General features: G+C 36.9%; 1 protein-coding gene across 2 annotated transcripts; it reads left to right on the forward strand.

Annotated features, from left to right (window-relative positions):
• Positions 1 to 736: 736 nt before the first annotated feature.
• Positions 737 to 27,959, forward strand: uspl1 (ubiquitin specific peptidase like 1). 2 transcript variants are annotated; one of them, XM_066650749.1, is made up of 10 exons: positions 737 to 873; positions 7,417 to 7,508; positions 11,544 to 11,692; positions 12,037 to 12,159; positions 18,233 to 18,836; positions 18,920 to 19,027; positions 24,225 to 24,354; positions 24,574 to 24,699; positions 24,878 to 25,038; positions 25,245 to 27,959. In XM_066650749.1, the coding sequence occupies exons 3-10, from the start codon at positions 11,621 to 11,623 to the stop codon at positions 26,714 to 26,716; spliced, it is 2,796 nt and encodes a 931-aa protein (XP_066506846.1). In that variant the 5' UTR covers positions 737 to 873; positions 7,417 to 7,508; positions 11,544 to 11,620; the 3' UTR covers positions 26,717 to 27,959. The 2 variants fall into 2 exon arrangements, with proteins under 2 accessions (XP_066506846.1, XP_066506847.1); XM_066650750.1 differs by having other exon boundaries at positions 769 to 873; positions 7,420 to 7,508.
• The last annotated feature ends 15 nt before the right edge of the window (positions 27,960 to 27,974 follow it).

A 27,974-nucleotide genomic window follows, 5' to 3' on the forward strand; every position in this document is an offset into this window, starting at 1 on the left:
TTATAATATTTTAATTGCAAACATACACACATACTTAATGGTTTGTGAGCTTCTGGCTAAATTACAAAGATTGTTGATTTTCTAAGTGAAAATAAGTATACTTTCTCAACAAAAACACTGTTGCCATTGAACATTGTGATGCACATTTGACTTAGAATTCTGAACGTTTTGCATACTGTTGCGTTTAATAATTCGTCTCAATTTAGATTCTTAAATCTTCACTGATTTTTGCTTTTTAAATTATACATATGCAAACCATCAACAGTTGTAAATCTTTTGATAATTATTTGATCACTCATGTTTATACTCACACCTGGTATCAATAAATTAATAAACTGCATAACTGATTAGATTCATTCTATACTTTAGATAATGGAATACATGCAAGGATAGACAGGCTTTTGTACGTTAATGATTGGAAAATTATGCAAATGAACATTGTTAGGAACAACAGTGACAGCAGTAGATAAACAGCAGGGGTAGCCTGAAGGGGGTAGTAGCCCCGTCCCATATATATGCATTGGAAGCTTGATGGCAAGGAAAGACCGAAATGAAAAATAAATGAAAAAACTATATATAAGAATACTTTTTGTGTTCAATATGAAATATTTCCAAATCCAAGCCTATATTCTAGCACTTTGATATTCTTCAGTTTTATTAAATCCTCCTTATTGTTGTGTGTAGCTGAAGTTTACGTAATTTCCACTTGGTGGCGCAGGTGAGCAGTCTTGTTGTAAAGCGGATGTGGAACGTTGTTCTTACGTCGATGTGCTCCCGCATGGAACTTTCAGCTATTCGCCCGGCGCGCTGCTGCTGTCAGATGGACCAGCGGAGATCTGTTTAAAGCGTGTTTCTGAACTGCTCAGGCTTCAGGTATGGAAGTGCCATCTCGTGCTTTTGAGTATAGTTACTATGTAGCGCAGAAAATCATTAACTGTGTTTGTAAAAGACAGGCAAATCACGTTAGCATAGCTTCGTTAGCTTACCCGCTAGGTTTTGTTTCATCGTATTTTTTCAGGGAAAAAAAACAAAACGTTTTCAATATTGAATGTCTCAGCAATGTTCTTTTTTAATTCAGTACGTTTGTCTGGGTTCTATACACTTACATTAAACGAACAGTAAGCGTACCCTTTGGGCTACGTTGGAGCTTGTGAGGGGAGCCCCTTTCTTTTTAGGCCGTTTTCAACGTAGGAGTAAATATAAACATGTAATTGAATTGAATGGTTTATTTAGTGCCTTGTCGTTAGTTTGTTGTTTTCACTATTCACTGTGTATCACAATAAAGCCTTCAGTTTGCTGGGGCCTAATGGTTAGAGGACCGAGCTTGTTACTGGAAGGTTGACAGTTCGGTTCCCAGGCTGAAGTGCCACTGAACCCCTAACCACATTTAACTTTCCTTGATTTCTTAAAAAAAAGACCTCCATCGTTACTCTGCCAGAGGTGGCCCGTTGGACGACGCAGAAGTTGGCTCCTTATTCGCAGCTCCCGATTCCTTTGGCTCCTTATTCGCAAATCTATGGAGCTATATTAGGGTCAAATGTTTTGTTCATTTAAAAAAAAAAATCTGAAACTGAAAATCCAAATCTCGAGCTTGAATTTGAAATGTACAACGATCTATTCAAAATTAAAACAAGTGTAGGATGATTTTTTTTTCAGTTTAAATAGAATTTTGATATAATTAAATTTTTTTGTTTATTTTCATTTTTCACTGTCCTATATATTTTGATATTTGAAGTGTTATATTTGTCAGTTTCAGACTTTTGGCCATGATCTAGTGTGGGAGAGGGGCGTGGTCTAATGACTTATAGTAGTTTCACAGCCACACTTTTGTTTCCCAGCACTTTGCTGGCGATGGTGTCCGCTCCATGAGGACAAGCTGCAGCGAGCCCGTAACAAATCTGAATAAGCTCCATATTCCCCAGGTTCTTAGTCTGATATTCCGTTCCACCTTAAATTGTGCTTTAAATTAAACTGATTCTGTTGGTGTGCCTGCAGCTTGTTCTGATGGAGCGAATGCCATCGCCAGCAAATTGCTGGGAAAACTAAAGTATGGCTGTGGAACTACACAACGTGACAAGAGTTTATAGCTCTTTTACTGTGATGCACTTTGTTTGGCGATGGCGTCCGCTCCATCAGAACAAGCTGCTGGCTCAAGCGTGCAGATAAGTAATGTTAATAATGTGACAATGTTAACAATGGTGAAATTAACTTCTGTCAACCCCAGCACCTTCTTTACATTTCCCATTGCACCTTAAATATTACTGCAGCTGCTTTCTGTGTTTTAACACTGAGAAAATCATATGTAAATAAAACACTGTAAAAGTACGGAATATAAAGGAGAGTGCACAGCAACTGAACCAGTTTAATTTAAAGCACAAATTAAGGTGGAAAGGAACATCAGACTAAGAACCTGGGGAATAAGGAGCTTATTCAGATTCAATACCTGCTCTATGCAGCTTGTCCTGATGGAGCAGATGCCATCACCAGCAAAGTGCTGGGAAACTAAAGTGTGGCTTTGAAACTGCACTCTGGCAGAGTTTCAAGCTGTTTTACTGCAATTGGTGCCGAATGTTGTCTAAAAGAGCTCACTATAAAGGACTTTGTCACTAACATGATTGTTCAATGATATTAGTCAACAGTGAGGAAGGTCCGCCATCTTCGTTGCTGTGACCCTTATATAGCGCCATATAGATCTAGATTCAGTGATTCTCGTTGAAAGGAAGGAACTATTAGTTGTGCACGTAATGCTGTGCAGATTGCTTTTGATGCTTCATGGACAAATGAATAGCACTAAATACAGAAAGTAACGAACTGTGTACCCTCACAACACACCAAACATGCCAAAAACATGTAAGAAATCCTTTCTTTCTTCCTTTACTTAATTGCTGTTTATTTGATTCTAAAAGTCTCTGCAATTTAAAATATTTTAAAGCATTTTAATACATAAATAAGGTAATATATTTTATGGCATATAAATATTTAAAATGAATTAATTTAGATAGTTTTTTTTTAATTGACCAGTCAAAATAAAACAGAATATAGCAGGTTAGTTAAACAAATATTTAATTATTAATCTGAGGGACTGTATTGAAAATATTATCAGGTTGGGACACGGCAAGTCTCATCCGAAATTAAGCTCTAATGCCACACACCATAAAAAACTTTTATTTAGTCAGGCCCAGGTTGATATCCTTTACTTTACCTGGAAACAAATCATATTAAGACATTTTTTTGACATGTAATACATTAAAATTGAAATAGAAATTGATTCTAGAAGACAAAATATAAGTTATATTTTAGACTCTAATTTTAACTGGGACCATGGTGACATACTGAGCAATTGTGCACCCAAAAAAAAAAAATTCAATTGAAATTCTGGAGGGGATTTGAGGTCATTAATCACTTTGGCCCAGCAGAAATGCACATCTAGTCTCCCTCTGTAAGGAAAACATGGACTTAGCCTGGCCCAAACTGAATTTATACTTTAATTTCAATGGGAAACGTTATAATGAGCAATTGTGCACATCTCAAATCGCTTTCGTGAAATGAGCTCACAATCACAGATAGGAAGGACAGATCGCAGGGTGCATTTTTCTGCCACTCAGTCATCTTTTGAGTTTCCCTACTTTTGATAACCAAGAACTAAAAGCAACAACAGTTTTAAAACTTTTAAAACAAGTTATGTCCTTTATTAAAAACCAAATTCAAGATTATATAGGATAAATGTTGTGTGTTTTTTTTTTTTTTTTTTCCTTCCCCATTTCAGCATGTTTCATATATACATTAAGTCTATTTATGTAACATTGCAGGGTCAACAGGGTTGGAAAGATCCATGAGCAATTAGAACAAAGAGAATAGAAGAGAACAAAAATGAAATATGACATTAAAAAAAAATGTTACAGAATAAATATCCCAAAAAGTCAACCAGGTCAAAAAAAACAGAAAAGGAAAAAAAAAAAACACGGTCCAGCATAAAACCAAAGGAAGAGCAAAATCTCAGAAGGCAAAAGCAGTCCAAAAGTACAAGAAAAAAAAGACAGAAAACAAAGGGTCAAAAATAAACAAGAAAAACCTGAGAAGAAACTGCACAGAACTGCTGTGAAAACAATTCTTCACACTGCGCAGGCTGAAAAACAGCTTTAAGAGGGAGGTGGAGAAAGTGAACTAAAATGAAGTATGGTGCAATTGAGGTGTTGTATTCTATATAAGTTGTTATAATTTATGATAAATATTACAAATTTTAAATTCCATTGAAACCACTCAAAAAAACTTGAACAAAGGTTTTAAGAGAAATGGAAAAGCAAGGAAGATGGAAAACACCTGTTTAACCTCTGCAACCACACAAGTTAGAATATCTTCATCTACTCCATGTAGAAGATCTCCATATTTTCATTATGTTTATTTATTACTGTTTAGTTAATAAAAATTAATTGGGTTATATGCACTATGCAATACAATATAACTGATTAGTAAGTTAATAAGTAGTAAGTATGCTTAAGTATAAACGATAAATTATAAATCAGTCAATCAAATTTTATGTATTTAGTGCTTTTCACAACAGTTTTCACAAAAGCAGCTTTAAAGAGATGCGGGTCCAAGCCTCCTATGAGCAAGCCAAGGGAATCAGGGACAAAGAAAATCTCCCTCAGCACATGTGAAAGAAACCTTGGAAAGAACCAAGACTCATACCGTTGAACACATCCTCCTCGGGCCGACACCGGAGAGCACAACAGATAACAGGAGTAAAAGTGAACTGATAGAAATAGTGAGTTATAGTAATGTGAAGGTAAAATATTAATGATATGAGGAGGAAGGAGGTGGTAGATGATCCTGTGGGTGGGTAACAGCAGGTGCAGAGTTAATTTGAGATAAAACAGCATCCTTGCAAGGCTGAGCATGATGCTGTAGGTGAGACAAGGCCAAGATCTTGTACAGGTTACAGAGGGTTGGGGCTGCATCAGGCCAACACCAGGAGAGCAGCAGGAACAGGGTGTCTCGAGGCATGAGACAGACAGGAAAAAGAAAACCAGACGGGTGGGGGGTGTTAAAATAAATGGGTTAGTAGGTTCATGGTAAAACAGGGGCAAAATTGCCCTACAAAAAAGAGTTCATGGGCCAGGCAAGAGAACCCAGCAACAGACAAGAGGCAGTGAGAGTGTAGTATAGTTGGTTACCAACTTAAAAATGCTGTAACTATACATGGTAATAAGACAGGATTAATACAAAGTAATAATAATATGAAAACCAGCTATAACATCAGTGTAGAAAGAGTTACCTGAAAGCGAGTAATTAACCAAAAGCTTGTGTGAAAAAGTTAGGTTTTCAGTCTAGATTTAAAGACTGAGAGTGTGTCTGAGCCCCGGACAGTAACAGGATGGCTATTCCAGATTTGAGGAGCTTTGTGAGAAAAATTTTCTTAATGTGAGGAACTAAGAGTAGATGGGCATCTTGCGAACGAAGTGTAAACAAATACATTGAAGAAAATATGTAGTCAGCAGTAGAGTGGCAGATAGAACTGGACACACTGAAATTCAAACAACTCAAAGACACTTTCTCTGAACTGAAAATAACCCTGTGAGTATTCAGATACATGTATAAGTAGAACCATTATTAATAATTGTTAAAGAACCTTTAATTTAAACTAACAAAGATTAGAATTTCTGCTACCTATTGGTTTTACTGTGTAAACAATGGAAGAACAGCTTGCAAAATAGTTTAAATATATTACATCATTAGGGAATGCCTAAAATAAGTTCAAAAACAGTAGGATCTGAACAACATGAATAATGTCTTCAATGTCCATCTTGACATTAAAATTTTATCTGTATGTATTACTGCTCCATGTACTCTGTTTCCAGTGATTTTTAAGGTATTAAATCCACTTAGGACAAGCAATGGGAGACAAGAACCATACATGGTATGTGTATTTGTGCTGGCCCAAATTGATTAAGGACATCAAATTCCCTCTAGAACATTAGTCGTGCATGCATTTAATTATTATCTGCATAATTGCTCAGTATGTCATGATTCCAGTATAAAATCAGTTAGGCCCAGGCTAAATCCATCTTGTCCCTACAGTGGGAGACTAGTTCTGTGTTTAGGATGTGTATTTGTGCTGGCCCAAAGTGAAAAGGACTTCAAATTCCTTCCCAAATCTCAGTCCACATTCATATATTTTTTGTGTACAATCGCTCAATATGCCGTGTTTCCAATTACAATTAAAGTCTAAGATAGAACTTAAACTTTGTTTTCTAGGACTAATTTCTCAGCTTATTTCATGTCAAAAAAAGTCTTAATATGACTGTTTCCAGATAAAATAAACATCACCAGGCTGGGCCTTACTAAATACAAGGTTTTATTTATTTATTTATTTATTTTTTTGTTATTAGACACAAACATCCTAATTATTGCTCTAATTGTTGTGCCCCAAGCTGATAGTATGTTCATTACCTTCCCTCAGATTAATAATTAAATATTTGTTAAACCAACCTGCTATATTCTGTTTTATTTTGACTGGTCAATTGAAAAAAATCTAATCTAAATTAATTAATTTTAAATCTTTATATCCCATATAATATATTATTTTATTAATGTATTAAAATTGTTAAAAGTGTTTTTTCAACTTTAGAGACATTTAGGGTCAAATAAACAAAAACAGCGATTAAATAAAGGAAGAAAAAGATTTTGTACATGCTTTTGGCATGTTTGGTGTGTTGTGAAGGTACACAGTCAGTTACTTTCTATATTCAATGCCATTCGTTTGTCCACGAAGCGTCAAAATCAATTTGTGCAGCATTATATGCTCATCGAATAGTCCCTTTTGTTCACCGTGGTTCACAGAATCTGGATCTGTGAATAAGGGGTTAACTTCAGTCTGTGAATAAGGAGCCAAAGGATTCAGGAGCTGCACATAAAGAACAAACTTCAGTGTTGTGCCCGTTGGTGGCCCATAACATGCACGTTGCATGCATTCATGCAAATGAAAGAATCAACGTAAGAACAACACAATCAGCATATTAATTGCAACAATATTCTGTGATAAATTTCAAGCTGAAATACTAGTTATTCTTTGTATGGGGAGGAATAAAATAATGCGTAAAATAAATTAAAATGAAGTGTAAGTTAGTGTAGTATACATGACAAACTGGATAGAGGAATATTTTTCCTTTATTATAATTATCTCTAGTTTTGATGATTTCTGAATTAAAATGTCTTAATTTACTAAAGAAATGTTGGGGTCAAACTTGGTCATATGTTTAATCTGTGTTAAAAATGTTAGTCTTCACAGCACTATTTTAAAGCTTGTATGTAGACAGGCTCCTTTCACTAGGCTGTATATGCCGAACCAAACGCATTCTAAATGTTTTAAACTGTACAAAACTCTCTCTCTCTCTCTCTCTCTCTCTCTCATGACAGAAGCATTTGGAGTTTTTAGACAGCATAGAGAACACCAGATATTAAAATGCACCAACCGAAATGAGGACATTGCTCTTATTCCTGCTCCATAGGTGTGTAATATTAACATATTTTTTTACTAGTTCGGATCACTTAAGCTGGAAAAGTCTTCATACCGGGGAAATGGTAAACCGCTTTACCGAACATGCAACAAAACTAAACAACTGAAGTTACAAATGACTTTCTGTGGTAATTCAAACAGTGAATAAAAACTTTTTCCCCCTCCCCCCCAAAAAAACTCACATCTCCAACTTAAGAGACTGAGCTTATGAATGTAAACAACCAGAGAGTACTGAGTTTCCCCACAATAGTAGACATTGTATTCCACTGTGGCGTGCTGTGAACCTGCCAAAACAAAACGTAAAGCAGAGCTTGCATTTCAGTTGAGAGCAGTGCTGTATTAGTGCCACAATGAATAGTAATTGCTATTCAATCACAGTCCTCTACCAAATTTAGGGGCTCCTGGTACTTTAAGGGTTCGTTAATAAAGACTGTAGGCTTGTTCAACTTCACCTGGCGCTGCACAGACTGTTCGCTATCTTTTTCAGTGTGGTGCATGTCGGTTAGTTTTTCTTTTTCCTGACTTGCTTTTGAGCCTGTTATACGATGATGCACGGTGTCATAACCTCCTGCTGCTGCAGTTGCTCCCTAGGAGCTGCACAGGACGAGAGAGAGCTTGAAGACGACAGAGCTTAATCGTTATTGGCCTATTAATCCTTATAGTGAAACCTATGACATTTGTTTCTGTAAGTTTTAAAATGTAAATTTCAATTACTAAAGACCCTTTATGTACAGTAATATTGTCATGATCTTTTGTAGAGTGAGTTTATTAACTTTACTATATTAAATATGATTTAGTTCATGTAATGAAATGCTGTGAAAACTGCCAGAGCTCATGTGAGCTACAGGTGGTTTCATGTTGATGATGTAACCAGCTACCAAGGCAAGGCACAGTTCATGTTGAACAAGCCTTGTGGTTCATGGATGCCAAGGGCATATTCAGAGCTGTAGCACAAGGGGACGTGATTAGGGTTGCTATTCTGTATTTGGAAAATAAAAGCTGTCCTGGCCCTCATGTGGCTACTCTTATCATTGTGGCATGAATACAGCACTGATCTCAGCTGAAATGCAACACAGTGGAGTATAGTAATGGTATACTAAATGTGAAGAAACTAACATACACACATTCTACTACCAAATCTGGGGTTTTTGCAGCTTTCATTAATCTGACTGAAGTTTTTTGGGAAGGTCCATTTAACCTGTAAATTTCTCAGTTGGGTCAAATATTTACATAATTTTCCTGAATGAGGCCCAATGTGCCTGTACTTGGCCCGCCTATTTCAGTTGTAGATAGGTCTGGTCCTTGTAACATTTATCAGTTCGATTTGCTGATCGTTTGATGCAGAATACAAATATAGGAAAATGTGTTTAAAACTTAATTTCTTTCATTTTTTAATTTGATATAGTAAGAGGGAAAACTGGGATTTCCTTTTTTTTTTTTCCCCCAATTTCTGCTCCTCAAAATCAGGATTTCAGAAAAATTACTCTGTATTCCATTTTCCACTTTACTGCGTCTTGTAATGAAAGTGGTAGGACTGTACGCATCACAGCAGGGGTGACATACTCTCTGAATGTAAACCACCAACTTTCCACTAAACAGCGGATAAAGTCTTCATACTTGTTAAGGGCCAATTATACAGACACACACGGAGCAGGAATGTCAGCATTTGCTCGGCCAGTGCTGTCAAACCATCTACACATCAAGAAAACACAGTCATGCCATGTAGGCTTCTCTGTGCTCATCTGGACTCTAAACTTTAATTAGACATTATTTACTGAGTTTTAATCACAAAATCAACACATTTGTCAAAAAATGTGTTGTAACCCTTAAACAAGTGAGCAAATCCCATAACCTGAATGAAATTCAGTGCTCCAGATGTTAAAAAGGAAATCAAATTGTTTGTATATTGTATAAAACAATGGTTCTCAGACTTTTTCTATAATTTTTCCCTACCTCAGACGAAAGGGAATTTCTGCGCCCCACCTGTCACATATTGCCCCCAAAAATGGTAATAAAATACACATGCAAGATCAAAATTTTTTTTTATTTATTTAAGTAACATCAACTTCTATCTCTAAATCAGTAGCTTAACATTATAACACCAGATGCATTAACATCAATGTTCAAAAATACAGAAAAACTGTGCTTCAGTTTCTCACTTTTCAGTCTCACTGTGACTGTGTCCTGGGAATGACATATACAAGTCCTGCACAGTGGTCTGAGGGATTTTAAGCCATCCTTCTTGCAGGATAGTGGCCAGGTCACTATGTGATGCTGGTGGAGGAAAAAGTTTCCTGACTTGATCACGGAGTGTTGAGCAGTTGAATGCACAAAAATTCCAGTTGCAAAACTAATAGTTGGTGTCCTCAGATTCTATATGATTAAACAGTGAAATTATGCAGTGTTACTGAAACTAGGGCTGCAACTAATGATTATTTTTGATAATCGATTAATCTGTCGATTATTTTTTCGATTAATCGATTATTAATCGGATAAAAAGGAAGACACGCCAAATTTGGTTTCCTGTCTGTTACTAGCATATTCAGGATGCCATCAGTGAGAACAGCTGCTTGCTGTGGTGTGTAGATCTCCTTCAAAACATAGTCAGCAATGCTGGGCTGTTTTTATCTGAGGTGAGAGAGAAAGTGTAGGTATGAACATACCTCTTTCTTAAGTTAATAACTACTGATCTAAAATGCAGACAAATTGAAATTACATAAATGTATATTGGGTGATGCTGCGATGTGCTGAGAATAAAAGGGAAATTCATCTAACACATATGATCAGATATCGTTAAGATATTTAAAATTTTAGAGAACTAATGTTGTAATTATATAAGGCACCCACAACCTACCATTATTAAAAATTGGTGTTTACAACTTTATATTTATCAATATTTAACACAGTGTATGTAATGTAATATAAACTTGGCTGTGATACTCAAACACTAACAAGCAATGCCAGTCAGAAAAGACCTTGAAAAAGGCTTTAAAGATATTATTTTAAAAAAGTTTTGGAATTTTTTTAAAACTCTGAATGTTACTGCCGCCACATTTAAGGTGGAACGGAAAACACGCTAAATACAAGAGTGATATAAATTTACTAAAAATGAGACATCTTGTTTAACTACTCTAGCAGGCTCTAGTTACATTGAGTGAGAGAAAAACTAAAGTCGCTAACGTTAGCTTGACTAAAACTACGGTTTGTTTTGGAACTGCTGGTCGAGCTGACACATTTAAGGTGGAAGAGAAAACTCGGGGGATGCTAAGGCTTGTTTGCTAAACGCGAGTGTAATATCAATGTACTAAGAAAAACAAATGTTGTTTAACTACACTAGCAGGCTCTAGTAACATTGAGTGAGAGAAAAAGTAGAATTAACTTACTATACTTAATCTCTTTCACACAGCTCCAACAGGCTTCCTTCTCAGGTGCTCATGCAGTGATGTTGTGCTGCTGTGACATGCGAGATCAGCTGTGCACATTTTGCACCTAACGCTGTTCCTTGAAGGGGTTAATGTAAAGTGCTTCCATACTTTTGATGACTTGGGTCGTACGTTTTTCTCTCTGCTTGTGCTAAAATTATCCTCTGCTGTGACTGCCTCTGCCATTTTTCAAACCCTTCTTCCAGAGTTTGTCACGTGTAGCAACTACCTATGTGTATAATAACTTAGACCCAACTAATCGATTATTAAATTAGTTGCCAACCGTTTTAACAATCGATTTTAATCGATTTAATCGATTAGTTGTTGCAGCCCTAACTGAAACAAAACGTAATTTAATACAACGGTAATGAGGCCAACCTTTTTTGAAGGGCTTTGCAGGCATCAAATTCTAAATATGATATTTACAAAATACAGTAAATTTGTTGTTTGAAAACTTTTCTTTGCGCTTTTTACATAAGGTGTCATAATAATCTGACTTAATTTTACAAAATGTTTTAATTGAAAAAAACTGTTGCAACAAAGTAACCACCACCCCCATGCAATATAACGCTTCTCTCAGGAATGTTTTTTTTTTCTTGTTGCAGAGCATGCAGATTGAAGTGTCATGCTGACACTAACCTCATGGAAGATCACAGATCCATACAGCAAATAACACGGTGACATGCCATCCATGAACAGTGGAAATAGTGGTGTTGGGCTGCTCAGCCTGCCACTGGTGGGGTGTTTGGGAAAAGTCAGTTGTTACTCAGTTCTCCCCATCTGTCACATGTGCAAAGCTGTGTATTTATTTAAAATATTTTCAGGACATATTTCTTACAAATATATTTATTTCAAAAAACCCATTAGAAGGGTCAGATAATCTACAAAGCAACAGAAGAACAAAATGGAGATGCTGGTAAAAGGCGAAAGTGATACACATGGATCTTACACAGTGCTTTGTTGTAAAGCTCTTGTGTGCTGATCACTGAATCCATATTGATACTCATTTACTTTCAGGTTTGGTTGTAATGTTGGCAAGCAGTGTGTTTAGTTGGTGCATTTTGAGTTTTGATGCCATGTTTTATGTCCCCTCTCAAGGATGAAGACAAAGCCAGGATCACTGGAGACTGCCCTTGGTGCTCTGCAAAAGGAGAGACTAGTGCACTTTGTTCATATGCTGTGAATTTTACAGAAACCATCACTCTCTGCAGCAGTCCTCTAGTATGTCACATATTATCTTTGGGCTGTTTTTTGTCTGAAAACTTTTGCATATCACTGCTGTTGAAACAAAACTATCTCTCAAAACACAGTTTTACTGGAGGGGAAAACGTCAGTTGTAAAGGAAATTAATGTTCTATTTTCAAGTTATTTATTTATTTTTTATATATATATATATATATTTTTTTTTTTTTTTTTTTTTTTTTTTTTTTTTAAATCCTTAGTCCTACATTTTAGTGTATATTCTCGTGATCCTGAGAGTCTGACCATTCGATTGGTGTATGATATGTACACATTACTCAAATATGGCATCGTGAAAAATCTGAAAATCTGTACTGTCACTAATATTTTTTCATAGCAATTTCCAATAACAGCAAAAATACTTAGTTATCGAATGGGATTATATATAAAATGATTAAATCAATGAAAATCAGTGGCTTTAAGCTTAAATTTGGTACATTGACTGTTGACTTTGGACCTGTAGTACTTGAGATATACTGACGGATATAACAATGAGTGATTTTAAAAAAAATAATAATAATTTATAGGCGACCAATGAGCGAAATAAGAGGCTAAATAACGGTGGGTTTCTAGGTTACAACTATCAACTCAGTCGTTTATGATGGCAGATTATTGAGTGTATGTTACAAAGAGCAACCAGTAACAAATAGTGAGAGCTGAAGAAGAGAAAATAGTTTATACCTTTTTCTCTGATGAGAATGCTACAGGTTGGAGGCTTGTACTCCTGTACTTGTGCTCAATGATGTCTATCTGTAAGATGGCAAAATGGACGCAAGGGGCGCTCTAACAGTCAGAATGACGGAGCTGCGCACAGCTTTGCCTGTGTGCATTGTGTAAACATCAGCCTCTTGCGCTAATATATTGGCCGATGCCGATTATTTAAAAAAATGCCATAAATCGGCCTATTAATCGGCCGGACGATCACCCGGGGTTGCTAGGGGCTAGAGGTGGAACTGGCCACAATAAAATGCATTTTTTTGACGTTTTGGAACTATAGATTAAACCTTTATGCAAAGCTTGTATATTTCATTAATCCAAAGAAAAACTATTTAGTAATTAATGGGGGAAATATTGTGCTAATGATTTAAGTCTAATGGTGCTTTTCCACCTCATGGGTCCGTCCCTGCACGATTTGACACTCTTAAAGCTTATTGCTTTTCCACTGACAGGGCTCCCCTGCGGCAGTAAAGTTAGGCGCTGTTTACTCATCGTGTATTCACGTGTTGTAGTTTTTTTTGGACTGAACACAGCTCTGTATCCCATTTCTCACAGATCGGCTTTACTTGTTGCACATTCGGCTTTCAGTAGTTTAGGTAGTTATGAGCTGCTTAGGTAGTTATGAGCTGCTTTTGTGAGGCCGATTAAAAAAAAAATGTGAAAGTTGCTGTAATTTAAGATTTAATAAGCAGCAGTGTGTTCTGAATTTGAATAAGCTCTGCATTTCGTGGTGATAGACATGTCTCTCTGGCCAATCAGCGCTCTGGAGGGTTTACTCCTCCCCATTTAGTACCGACTGTGCAAGGTTGGAGCCTGGAGTCATCTGGGACTGAAAACTTACCCGGTTCCAGGGACCAGGTACCAGTTTTGTCCAGTCGAAAAGTAAAACTGCCGAGTTGAGTAGAGTTGTGTAGATTCTATGCATTATAAATACACCATAATATAATGGATGGTCTTAGAGAAAAAGCTAATTAAAAGCTATTTATATTTGGTAAGCTTGGCAAATTATGGGCAATATATTATGTCAAATTAATTTTTCATATATTTAGCAGTCGTAAAAGAAACTTTGAGCAAAAATATTTAATTTGTGATAAATTGTATGGATCCGTCTTATATTGAGTCAAGGAAACTTGGTAAGGACATATCACCAATATTAGGATAATGTGCATGATGAATATATGTTACAGCTTCAGTGAATATTAGTCTACCTATCAATGCCTATCAGAGATCACTGTGTGAGTGATTATCAGTGGTTTTCTAACATGTTTGTGTAATGCATTGAGTATTTTAGTTATTAATGTAGGTTTTCCCGCTGAAAATCAGTTAGTCAAGGTGGTACCTTAGTTGACGGGAGGTGGTTTAACAATGGGGCAACAACCTTGTAACCACCCCCACGCGCACTCCCGTTGGGAATCAAACCTCAAGAAGTCATAGTTCGGTATTATAAAAATCCACTGACATTTTGTGAATTATGTGCTCTGTGTGTTGTTTGGATGCTTTGAGGAACTTTGAGTTGAGTTTGGGTTGATATAATGGGTTGAGTGTAGAGTCGACTCATTGAGTGAATCGTTCATGAATCCAGTGCAAATTCAAATAAATGAATCAGAACATTGTTTGAAATCATGGGCTATATGGAGCTATATTAAGATTAAAAATGTTCAGATCTTGAGATTGAACTTTTAATTTTGAATATATTGTTGTATTTTTCAAAGTGTAGAATGTTTTTTTTTGTTTGTTTATAATTTTGATTCAGTTATTTAATTTTTTTAATGTATTTAAATTTTTCTCTTTCCTATATATTTTGATATTTGAAGTCTTCAGTATTTCAGTTGCAGATTTTATGGTTTCAGATTCAGATCATATATATTTTTTTAAGTTTCATAGCTTTTTTTTTTTTCGGTTGCAGATCTTATTTGCACTTTTTATTTTCCACTTTCGGATCCTTGTTTTTCAGTTTCAGACTTCTGACCCCTTTCTTGCATGGGAGGCTTTCCTCACTGTTGACCATGAGCAATATCACTGAACACTCACATTATATGCAATATTCAGTTTAAAACATTGACTTTAGTGACAAAGTCCTTTATAGTGAGCTCTTTTAGACAACATTTGGCACCAATCGCAGTAAAACGGCTATGAACTCTGCCAGAGTGCAGAGTTTCAAAGCCACACTTTAGTTTCCCAGCACTTTGCTGGTGATGGTGTCTGCTCCATCAGGACAAGCTGCAGCGAGCCGGTATCGAATCTGGACAAGCTCCCCAGGTTCTTAGTCTGATGTTCCTTTCCACCTTAATTTGTGCTTTAAATTAAGTTGGTTCAGTTACTAGATATAATATGAAATTAAAAAAATAAAATCTGAATCTGAAAACATAAAATCTCAACTGAAAATTATGCCTTCAAATATCAAAATATATAGGAAAGTGAAAAATTAAAATTATTTATTTAAAAAATTAAATAATTGAATAAAATTCTATGTAAACTGGGAAAAAATGTTTGCTCTCCAATTTTGAATACATCTCAAGATTTGAACTTTCAGTTTCAAGTTTTTTTTTGTTTGTTTGTTTCCCCCCCCCCCCCATTTTTTCCATATGAACAAAACTTTTGACCCTAATATAGCTCCATAGGGCTACACATGCTCTGACGTTGTGTACACACAGCCGCATGGAAACTCAGAAACGACACACAGCTCGCCTTAAACATTGTATTATACTTCAGAACGTGTGTTTGTGACTGAAAACTGAGGAATAACTTATTAAATGAGTCACAGAATGTACTTTGGAACATTGAAGTATCTCTTATTATTGAGTGTTTCACTGGACATAGCAGAAAGCCGTGTGCTTTGTCAAGGTGGCCGCCCTAACTGTAAAGCACCGTGGGGAAACCCTGTAATGTATGAGAACATAAAGGATAGGCTGGAATGTTTCTTAAAATATATATATATATTTCCTTGTTAACATAAGTACACATGCAGTATAGCCCTTCAATTTTTGCTTCTAAAACCATGGAACCAGGAAACCAGGAAAATGAGGCATTTTTCCGTTTTTTTTTTTTTGGTTTTTTTTTTACTGGTGGTAATGAGATTTGTTTTACAGATTGATCATGAAATCATAAACAGAAAAATAATAAAGGAGTCGTATATTATTTTTTCAAATTTGAGGTGTCCTGGAGTCCATGCCTTGTTCTGGCATATCTAAATTATAGCAGTGCTTTATTTCCACATCAGCCCCGAGACCCACTCTCCAGCATAGATTGAATTGTTTTCCCTGCCTTACACATCTGATCCATCTCATGAGGAAATGAAGCTCTAAACTGTCCTATGTATTTCTTTGGTGATGCGTATTATATAAATTGTCAAAATATTTGAATTTTTGAAAAGATCAAAGGGACATAGGCTGTAGTCCATTTACTCATTAGTACTGTGATACTACAGCTGTGTATTAAAATAAGGAGTATATATACTAAATTTTCTTGTTCTAGAATTTCTCTATATTGTTTTACAGGATTTTATTTGATTACCTGTAGTGGAAATAGTTATGCACACATTGTGGTGGCATAAGCACTACATAGTGGAGTCAATGATAATTATTATTTGATTAATAATTATTTAATTCATTTTGCTAAGCTCCATGTTTGGGAGTCATTAATATGTAGTGTCTTTACCTGTACGATTTTAGCTTGGACAAGTAGGTCATCTTCACATATACAGCAGAATTAACTAGAATTAATTATTATTAATGAATTATGACCCGCCGTAGGTTCTTGGCTCTGAAATTGAATCTGAACAAGAAGGAATAATTTTGTACAAGAAAAGTGCACACAAAAATCACCAAGGGTTGTTTTTATTACACAACTGGTTTATTAATAATAATATCAAATAATGAATATTGATTATACATTCATATAATGAAATGGATTACAGCGATACATGAGGGAACAGGGAGATTAATATATGAGGGAATTTCTCTGATAATTAACCTAAATTGTAGAAAGGCTATTGTTTATCCCAGCAAGTATTCAGCACCACTCTTGAGCAATGAAAGAAATGAAACCATGTGACCTTACATATCCTTGGAGAGACTGGAGATAGCTCGGAGTATGTCGCTGACGTGCTGTGTTTTCCTGCGCAGCTTCCTGGAGCACTGCAGCCGTGGGCCTTGTAGAGCTACAGCCGCTGGGGTCCTTTTCTCCCCCTTTTCAGACACTGCGACCCCTCCGTCGGAGCTGGTGTCGTGCTGAAGGTCTCTGTGGGAATTCTCTGTCATCGCTGATCTGCCGCCTTGTGAGAGACACGTCCATGCAGGTCTCTCCTGGGCCTTTTTCTCAGAAGGTCATTCTGAGGGTGCGTGTGGCCGTCTTCTCCATCGCTGGTCCGGAAGCTTTTGTCATCACTTTGAGGTCTCCTTCATTGCTCTGGGTGTGGCGTTGAATTTTGCTGGAGTTAAACTACAGTCCTTTTTTACTATAGTTTTCTACTATAGATAAAATTAAAATAGAACTTCTTTTCTATCTGGACCACGCTTGAGGGACCCAAGACTGTTTAAGGAAGCCATGAGAGTCTGATGCCTGCAGAGTCATTTCTCTCTTTAGCCTTGAAAAAGGCTTAAAAGAGAAAAAGTGTGAAGGGCTTCTTCTTTCTCGAGATTTCGCACCACTGGGCTTTTAACCAGAGTTTAGAAAACCCACCTTGAATACCTGATTGGAGCGTCTCTTGCTCCTGATTGGCTGTTTCCTGTACCTTGGTAGTGACATCACATAAAATTTATGACCATTGACAAGACAAAGACTTGAAGACGATTCCTGACCATCCGAGAATTATGAATCATACTTTTGCAATATAAAAGATTGTTACACAAAGTAATATCATTTAAGAAAACCATGTTTTACATAATTCTTAACCAAATAACACACAGTATGTGTCTACCTTGGTTCTACATAAATTCATATAAAAGAAATTGACTTTAAATACATGTAAATTAATCCCACCCATTTTGATTTTCCAAATGGAATTAATTTCAAACAGTTGTGCACATATGTAACTTCAAATTGTTTTAAACTAATGGGAAGTAAGGTTTAATTCTAAACCTGGAGAGTGGTATATGGGCCAACTCTGGATGCTTCTCACATTCCATCTGCTTGCGTGATGAGAAGAGAGACTGAGACTAGAGAAAGGTCTTTCTGCATATTATCATAACTTTTGGCATATTAAGTCCCCAAAAAGTATAATATCTTTATTAAAATTAATCATCTGTTCATCTCTGCTATAACCACTGGGATATATATATATATATATATATATATATAATTTTTTTTTTTTTTTTTTTTTACATATCTTCCTGTACAGTGCCTTTTTCCTCTGGTGAGCAGACCTTTGGAAGATGTCTGTGACAGCCTTATTTCAGCAGAAAAGACAAAGGTGTGTAAGAGGAAGTCTCACCTGTCTGAGCCTGAAGATCCTAATCCTAAACGACAAAAAAAAGAGCACTGTGAGAGGACTAAGGTTGGGGAATATGGGATCACTGAGTCATTTGAAGAGGAGATTTTTGATAATAACCCTGAGGAAAAGATAGAGTCGGGAAATCAAATCAAAACTACTTGCACAGAGGCTCCAGCTGCTAGTATTGAGGTTTCCTTATTGTCTGATGCTACACAATTTGAGGAATATGTTTCCAGCACTCAAGATGAGGCTGAGGAGGCTCCACAGATGGATATAGTTAAGCAGGATTTGATCAAATTTGTACCTGCCCAATTACACTTATTCTGGAGAAATAAAGACAATTTGTGTTGGTTAAATGCATTGATGGTGGCACTTGTACACCTTAAGGTACTCAGCGAAACTGTCATCATGACTGAGGACTTCTCTGTCAAAAGTTGTATTGTTAGGAACTTGTGCTCAAGCTACAAGAAGACATGTGCATATGTTAAAATCAAGGAGCAAGTGTATCAAGGTAAATATGCATTAAATTTCTTTGGAAGAGTTTGTTTAACTTGTGCATATGTCAGTTATTTATTAATTTATTTGTCTCCATAGGAAATGTGCATGTTCCATCAGATGTCCTGCAGAAAGCAGAGCAGGAGCTGGAAGCTCTCCAGCTATCCGTCTTCCAATTTCTTCAGCCAAAGCTCCAGTGTGAACTGGGTAAATTATTTTATGTAATAAACCTCTTTGTTGTGTAGTTGTTCTGTTTGTATATCCTGAGCGTCACATTTAATGTAAAATGAAATATAGCTGAGACTTAAATCTCAGACTGGAATAAGTAACTATTAGTGATGCACAGTTAAAGAGCAGCCGATATATTATTTGCAGATTATGTGGATTTTTTTAGTAGTTCTTATCGGGCCAATATTACAACCGATAACTTGGCATCTTTTTTTGTGCTTGCCCATATGCACTTACGCCTGTAAATACACAACTATGTGCGCTATGTATAAGTTTTTCACAGGATAAACGATTATACACACTCTCTCCCTCTCTTTCCAAAAGGAACCCGATGCTGCATTTATTGGCATCTAGAAATCATTCATGCAGAACCAGCATTAAATCTTTGATTAAAAATATCCATCCATTATCTGTAACCGCTTATCCAATTTAGGGGGGTCCAGAGCCTACCTGGAATCATCGGGCGCAAGGCGGGAATACACCCTGGAGGGGACGCCAGTCCTTCACAGGGCAACACAGACACACACACACACACATTCACTCACACACTCACACCTACGGACACTTTCGAGTCGCCAATCCACCTGCAACGTGTGTTTTTGGACTGTGGGAGGAAACCGGAGCACCCGGAGGAAACCCACGCGGACACGGGGAGAACACACCAACTCCTCACAGACAGTCACCCGGAATCAAACCCACAACCTCCAGGCCCCTGGAGCTGTGTGACTGCGACACTACCTGCTGCGCCACCGTGCCGCCCATGATTAAAAATATAAAAACTACAATTAATATACTTAAAAGATGAAATTAAAAAGTACAGAAATCTACAAATACTGAAGAAAAGGCTTTCCCTATAATAACCTATGATAAAAAGAATTTGTTTTGCTTTAAGCCATTGTGGATTTGCTTTAATTACAAAAGGATAAAATTATTGGTTATTAACATCAATATTGGCTTCTCCAAGGTGCTAATTATCATATTATGCAGCTGACACTGAGGCACGTGATTTCACTAGCTAACAAAAGTATTTAATATCTGCAGCTGGTCATGTTTACACTTAACAGGTTTGGCTAGAGAAAAACTAACCCTGTGTAATATATCCATTTGTGCTGTTTTTTTAACACAATTTGCTTCTTTGGACACAAAGATTTGGAAAACAAGATTCTTGGGACTTAAGACTCAAAAAATATGACAAGCCTGCAGGAAAATTGTACAAATTGAATGAAATTATGGTATGATTCATAAAGTATGCTATAAATCTGCCCACATATGCTTTGTGTTTGCATGTTCTGTTTACCCCTTTTGGTCAAATAGGAGGACTTGAAATGAAAAGTAGGAATTTTATTACACGTGTGTTATGGTAGACCCCATAAAATTATTTTTTTCACCTCTCATAAATTGTTGTTTTATGTGTTTTTTGTGCACATATTGAAAACATAATGAGTATTTGATTGCTTTTACTATATTGTTAGATTAGTTAATTCATAGCATAGAAACCTTTTTTCTGAAACATTTGGTAAACTTCCATAAAAAAGTATGTTATATTTAATTTTAATACATTAACCTTTAGAACTTGATTACTGCAACACCATCCAACCAATAAGTAAAATTGGCACAGAGGCATGTTGTCCATTCCATTGCTTTATCTTTTCTTTTAAATACACAATTTAGTTGCTTCAAACTTGAATACTAAAATGTTAGACTGCAAGTGGAATTTTTACCCATTACTGCCTGATCCAAGACTTGAGTCCTATTCGGAAAGGATTAATTTTATGTATGTTTATGATGTGTTTGCACTGAATAAGAAATCTTGGTAAATAAAAGATGGGATTGGGGTGGAGGTGGGTTGTGATTCAATGGTTCTTGTTTGTGACCGGGGGTGGTGGACAGTAGGGCAACAACCTTGTTAACCGCCCCTATGAAAGCTCAAGAAACAAACTCATTGTTCTGTATTATAAAAATCCACTGATATTTTGTTAATTAGGTGCAGCTTATACAATGGGATGGGTGTCAAGTCAACTCACTGAGTAAATCAGTTCACGAATATAGTCCGATCTAAATCTGCTGTAAACAATTGTTAAACAATGACATTTTATTGACTTGATGCGTTTATCTCTGATTCTGTCCTGATTCAGACAGGTTTAACATCGCACAAGTTAAAGATCCAGAGTTTGTTGAAAAGAGCAAGAAGAAATGTGTGACGGAATGGAATTATATTGTTGAAGGTTGATAAACAAACACATTTTCACAGTCTTCTTTATCTTAAAAGCTAATAATAAACGTGGTAACGAACTGTTATATAATCGCAATAATACACTTGAGGTTCATGCTATAACGATTCGTAATATAACAAGGTATTGGTATACTGATCTTTGGTACTTGGCTGCAGCACTTCCTCTCATGTATTATTGCATAAGTGCTTTTTACAATGAATTGATTAATCACGGATCACTGGACATAGAAAGCCACGCGCAAACATATCGGAAGACTTGATAAGAAACTGAACGAATTGTGGGGGAGGGGGGTGAACAATGTTTTCAAGGCGGCCGCCCTAACTGTAAAGCACTGCGGGAAACCCTGGAATGTTTGTGTGCATCGTTTTCAGTGTCGATCATGTACAGCAGTATAACTAAAGTTTTAATATTTCTAGCCATTAGCAACTTTATCTTTTAGTTCTTCTTAAGTTTTTATGACAGCTTTTATAAACGCAATGGTAGTAACTTAATGAGTATGATAAACATTTTTAACACGTGTACCTTTATCCTCAGATTTGTGTCATATATTAGATCGCACAGTGCCTCCTCCACTGCCTCTATTTTTGAGAAAAACAATTTTATCACAGGGTATGACACAATTTTAAATCAATTGACAGTTCATGTACAAAATGGCGTCAGGCTGTTTAGTGAACATTTTTTCTTTGTACTCCTGCCAGTTAAATAACTTTGTTTTTATTGTATTTTTTTAAAACAAATAATCACAGTATATACAGAAACTGGATTTGTATTTCAAATCAGTTACAGCAAGGACCCTTTGGTTGAGTTGACTTCTCTGTCTCAGTGCTATTAAATGGCATAGTCTGTAAGGCAGCAGACTCCCAAATGGGGCTTGCACATATAGGAAAATTAAATGGACTACATGGCCAAAGTGGATGGCCCTATCCGCAAGGTAACAGACTTGCAAAGTGGTGTATAAAGCAAATGCTGTCAGTCAAATAGAACTTGCAGATAAGCTCATTATCCTTCAGTGAGGCACTGTCTTAGTTTGTCAAATTTCTATCATGCTAGAGATCTTACAGATCATACAGAAAAGCTCAATACTGTTCATATTCATGCAAAATTTTGGTTTATACAGTGAGTTTTATTTGACAAGTTGGTGTGATCTGGCTCTAATTTATGTACACAATTTACAAACATTAAGACATTAGTGTTAGAGAGATAAATGATAAATTGGTTCTTGTAATTTCTACTTTTCATTCTGTACCCACTGTTACTCTGATCAGGGTAAAGCAATTCCAAAAGAGTAAGGAATTCATTTTTGCACTTATCATTGATTACAGACTGGATGGTCCATTTTGTCAATAGCATGGAAATCATAACTTTTTTTTATGAAAGCAAACTGAAATATGGCGGCATGGTGGTGCAGCAGGTAGTGTCTCAGTCACACAGCTCTGGGGACCTGGAGGTTGTGGGTTTCCTCCGGGTGACTGTCTGTGAGGAGTGTGGTGTGTTCTACCTGTGTATGTGTGGGTTTCCTCCCCCAGTCCAAAAACACACACGTGTGTGTGTGTGTGTGTGTGTTGCCCTGTGAAGGACTGGTGCCTCCTCCAGGGTGTGTTCCTGCCAGCGGTTAATGAATAAATATGGAACCCTCTGACAACAGTACATGTTTCTACTATGTTTTTGGGCAAACTGAGATGCAACATAAGATATAGCAGTGGACATGAAGTTCTCATGGACTACTAACTATCATCACCAGTAGATTGACCAGAGGAGGATGGGTCACCCCTTGTGAGCCTTGGTTCCTCCCAAGGTTTCTTCCTCAGCTGGGGGAGTTTTTCCTTGCCACTGTCGCCCCTGGCTTGCTTACTTGAGGGTTTTACATTTGTTTTTACATTTCATGTCAAATCTTAGTCTTACTGGAATTCTGTGAAGCTGCTTTGTGACAACATCAGTTGTGAAAAGCGCTATATAAATAAATTTGATTTGATTTGACAGTTTTATGTGATGAGGGATTTTTAAAATTCTCCCAAGCTCATTTGGCCACTATCATAGTCGCATGATAGTGCCTCGTGCCATGTTATGAGGGCTCAAAGATCATGAACTTCAACAGTGTTGCCTTGCACTTGTTGCCTTGCAGGATTTCTCACTTTTACCGCAAACATTTTTACAATATATTGTACGTTTATACAGTGAAATATATTTAAACATTGCTTTAAACAGTTAACGTTTTTGAGCTGTTTAACAATCCTCCAAACAAAGTGGTGAGCCACAAAGAGGGATGCAAGTTCGTTTTGTACCCAGTAATGACACCCTCAATGTTACTAGTTCACCAATATTATGGGATTCTTAAATATTTCTAGAATGTTCCTAAATACATTTGAAGTGTTATTTTGCTTCTATACTTTTTTTTTTTTAGTTAGTGTGTGTTAAAAGCGCCAAATTCTAATTGTGATTCTGTTTACACAATTCAATATAGACGCCATGGTAGCAAATATGTGCTTAATCTGAGCATTTCTGGTACCAACAGCTCAAGACAGACACTAGTCACAAATCAAGGATGACTTTTGCAAAAGCTTCCATAGACAGAAAAAACACTTTTGGCTATAAATGGTGGTCAGATGAAGGAAAAATTGAGTTGTTTGGCAACAGGATTGTGGATGCTGGTGATGAGAATGTAAGGCATATCAAGGAGAGACTACATTTCACAAATATGTCGCAATGGTGGCTTCCTACTACAGTGTACCAAACTTGAACCTGGTTAGCTCCTTAGAACAACCCATACTTTCACAAATGTTTGTAAAGGCAGACTGCTTGATTTTATACACCTGTGGCAATGGGATTTAGTGCAACACCTGAATTGAATGAATTGAAAAATTGTTTGTCCATGTTGTGTATTTGGACATTTGGATAACCCTTAAATGACCACCTTTCTTTCTTTCTTTAATTCTTCTGTAAAGGTCAGGAGGAGACACCTGTCTTTGCCCTCCCACTGCTCCTCAAGTCAGATGAGTGGGCCCAAAGCCTCTTCCAGCATACGGGTCAATGGGAATTTCAGTGTACATCTTGTCATCATACACTCATTACCAGGTGATTAATTTACTTCATTGTTTATACACTTGTTTTAGTCTTTTTGTCTTTTTTGCTTCCTCTGTTTACTCAAAAATGAGTCATATATAAATACATTTTCATAGATTCCATACACACTATTTATGTTATAAAAGGCATCCATCACAAGAAAAAATAATTCCCCTGTGCTTTCTAGAATTCAGTGGAAACTGCTGAATAATGTTCCTGTTTTCTTAACAGCACTGAGAAGACTATAACAACATTTACACAGATCAGTGCTGATTGGCACCCACTCAGAGCCATTCACCGAGCACAGTGTAGTAAATGTTATAATAAGACTCAGAGAAGGAGATTGGTTTTCCAGAGGTAAGATTGTTTTCCAGTGTAACTTATGATGGTTAATGTTGTTTATAAATGTTAAATTTTCTTGTAATTTTGTAAGATGTCAGGTTTGTATTTATTGTTCTATTGAGTGTAACGCTGAGTAAAATTTTTTTATTTTTTTATTTGTATTTTTTTTCTCCCCCTTTCCTTCCCTCCTTAGATTATCTCCAGTACTTGCTGTACACTTTGTGGAGGGCCTGCCTTGGAGGGATGTCTCTAAGTACTCATTCAGTTTCAAAGGCATGTCGTATGACATCAGGATTATTATACAGTACAATGAGAAACTCAAGCATTTTGTTACATGGATCCACCAACCTAATGGTGAGTGTTAAATATACAATGAACTACAGTTAATTTAGTAAACAGTTGTATAAAAATGTTAAATAATGTTGCATTTTGTACCCATGTAAATATTAAAATGTATCTGGCTTGCAGCTTCGTAATTACATGTTTTATTTTTCTTGTTGTTGCTGATAGTGCAGTTGGCAATGCTTTTTTTTTTATATAATGTTTTATCTCTTCCTCAGGATCATGGCTAGAATTTGATGATTTAAAGTATCCCAACTGCAAAACCCATAGGCATTTAACACTACCGGCCTCTCAGTTTCATCTTGTCTTCTGGGAAGCAGAGTCCAGAAGTGATTCACAACTTCTTAAACAGGACACCCCTATGGTAGAATTTGCCAACACAAGTGTTTCTTTTGAAGATGTGGCTAATTCTGTCACCAATGACACATGTCTCATAGAAGCCCTCATAGTAAATGAAGATGAAAATGATATCAGTAGCATGCATTCTTCCATAAGCAATACAACACTGCTGGATACATTTGAGGGACTGTCCCATAGTGACATTGTCACACTCACTTTGGTTGAGGTGAAAGTTGATGCTGAAGGAAAGCCTCTTCCAAATTCACAGGAAACAGTAGCACTGCCTTCTGAATCTTCCATCAGTGAACCATCTGTACTACAGCCACAAACCTCTCTCTGCCAAGCTCCAGCATTTCTGCAAAACAAGACAAATGGGTCTATTGCTTCTACACCTGTACCATCAGAAATGATTCCTCCCTCAGTAGTGAAGCCTTTAGTTCCAAGAGAAGAGCATTCACAAATGAACCAACATTTACCTACTCTACACACTTCAAACACCAAAGATTCACCACAGCAGTTCCTATTGCATAGTCACCCTTCCCTTCAATCCACCCCACATAGAGTAACCCTTACTACTTCACAAACAAAGCCTGACTTGAAATGTGAAGGTAGCGAAGCACTTCCAGCCAAGCCTGCTGAGCTTTTTGATGGATTCAGAACTAAGAATTCTATAAACCCTGTTTTTTCAAGAGAAGTTGTACGGCAACCTCTCACAAAACTATCTGGATCTAATGTTCCACTTCCACAAAAACATTTCAGCTGTTCTAGTTTAACAGATGCTAAGATCCATGCATCTGAAATCAAGTCAGTTGCTAAGACAACCACAGATCTGCCTGCAGCCAGTCCTGCTTTGTCAACCACTGATGCCCTCAGACAGAAGCTAATGAAAAAGCTAAAGGCCAAGAAAAAAAAGTTGGCCAAACTAAATCAGCTGCTGGGTAAAAATGATAAAGAATCCACTCCGAGACCAGACAGCACTAACCTAACCTCGCCTTACTCCCCGTACTCTGTCACTTCCAGCACATCAGTCTATGACAGCTCAGCATACGACCACTTCTTTGCTGATCTTCTGTCTACTTCCACTATCAGCAGCAACCTATCTCCTGATAGTACAGTCCTCCTGGAAATGCTCACCAGCAGTCAGGGTGGTGAAACATCAGACAGCAACCCTCCAGAGCAATTGGTACAAGACAATTCAAACTTTTCAGCCTCTGTTTTTTCAGATCCTTGTGTAAATAATGACCCTTGTTCTACCAATGAAGATTTTCTTGATGAATTCATCTCAGGATCAGGTGGACAGCAATCTACAATAGAGAGTGGAGATTTTAATGGACTGGATGTGTTCTTTTGAAAAATAATGCTTTCTCTGGTTTATTTTCTGGCCCAGTATGTAAGTTCAGTTACTATTGTCTGTAACCCCTTATCCAGTTCATGGATCCAGTTCCGGAGCCTACACAGAATCACCTGGCGCAAGGCAGGAACACACCCTGGAGGGGGCGCTAGTCCTTCACTGAGTGACACACATTCACACCTAGGACCACTTTTGAGTTGCCAATCCATCTACCACCGTGTGGACTGTGGGAGGAGACCGGAGCACCCGGAGGAAACCCAGGCAGACACGGGAAGAACACACTAAACCCCTCATAGACAGTCACCTGGAGTGGGGCTCGAATCCACAACCCCAGCCCCTGGATCTGTACGACAGCAACACTACCTGCTGCGCCACCGGGCTGCCCTTCCCCTAATTATTAAATGTTCTTTTTTATTTCATGTATGAAGGCAAAACATGTCTTAGACCTTTTAAGAATGTAAGTTTCTGATGCAGCAAAATATGGCTCATTCTTTCTAGAGTACTTGCTATTCATTTCAAACCTGAAGAGTACTTGAACATTTTGGATATTTTAGTTTGGGTTTATCAAGGAAAATTGTCATTTTTGCTGTTCAAAGTATTATTGAAATACGTGTAAAGTTTTGTATAGATGTGTATAGCATAATAAATGAGATTTCTTTAGATTGGTGTTGTAATATTGTCTATGTAAATGCACACTGTTTTAAGCAAACTGATACTTTAACATTGGATGCAATTGCTTTCTTGAATGTGGATGGCTGTATGTGGGAAATGGATAATGCTTCTACAAGGTGCTTGCCAGCTGTGCTTCCACCACAGGCTGGTGGTCTCCTGTTTTTTCTCTTCTTTGGAGTGCACACACTCACAACATCATAAGAGTGGTTACACCACATGGCCCCTTTTTAATATATACTGGTCATTTGCTTTATTTCATGTGAGCACAATTTACCAATCACGGTCTTAATTGGTTTGTTGACATCAAATTATTGAAAACGTATATTTTGAGGATAAGGCTATTATATTACAGCCAAAAGGCACTCTATATTAGATGCTTATACTATTTTGAGGTGATAAGGGGAAGAAAAATATTTGAAGATTTTGTGCATTTATTGAAAGTATGTTTTCAGATATTTGATGTAAGATAAGTTAGTATACAGTGTTGGGAGGGTTACTGCTACAGTAGCAGCATTAAATAAATCTTCAATTTAATTCTTGCTATCATTCAGGGCCATCACTAGAGATTAACAAATGGGCGGGGGGG

The sequence above is a fragment of the Hoplias malabaricus genome, chromosome 18 (genome assembly GCF_029633855.1).
Source record: "Hoplias malabaricus isolate fHopMal1 chromosome 18, fHopMal1.hap1, whole genome shotgun sequence".
NCBI classification, from domain to species: domain Eukaryota; kingdom Metazoa; phylum Chordata; class Actinopteri; order Characiformes; family Erythrinidae; genus Hoplias; species Hoplias malabaricus.

What these genes read in the sequence shown, in the direction of transcription:
- uspl1 (XM_066650749.1), top strand. Translation starts at nt 11,621, where the DNA reads ATGCCATCCATGAACAGTGGAAATAGTGGTGTTGGGCTGCTCAGCCTG. An exon ending in CTCTCTGCAGCAGTCCTCTA is followed by an intron (nt 12,160 to 18,232) that starts GTATGTCACATA and finishes CTTCCTGTACAG; the next exon opens with TGCCTTTTTCCTCTGGTGAG. An exon ending in ATGGATCCACCAACCTAATG is followed by an intron (nt 25,039 to 25,244) that starts GTGAGTGTTAAA and finishes TCTCTTCCTCAG; the next exon opens with GATCATGGCTAGAATTTGAT.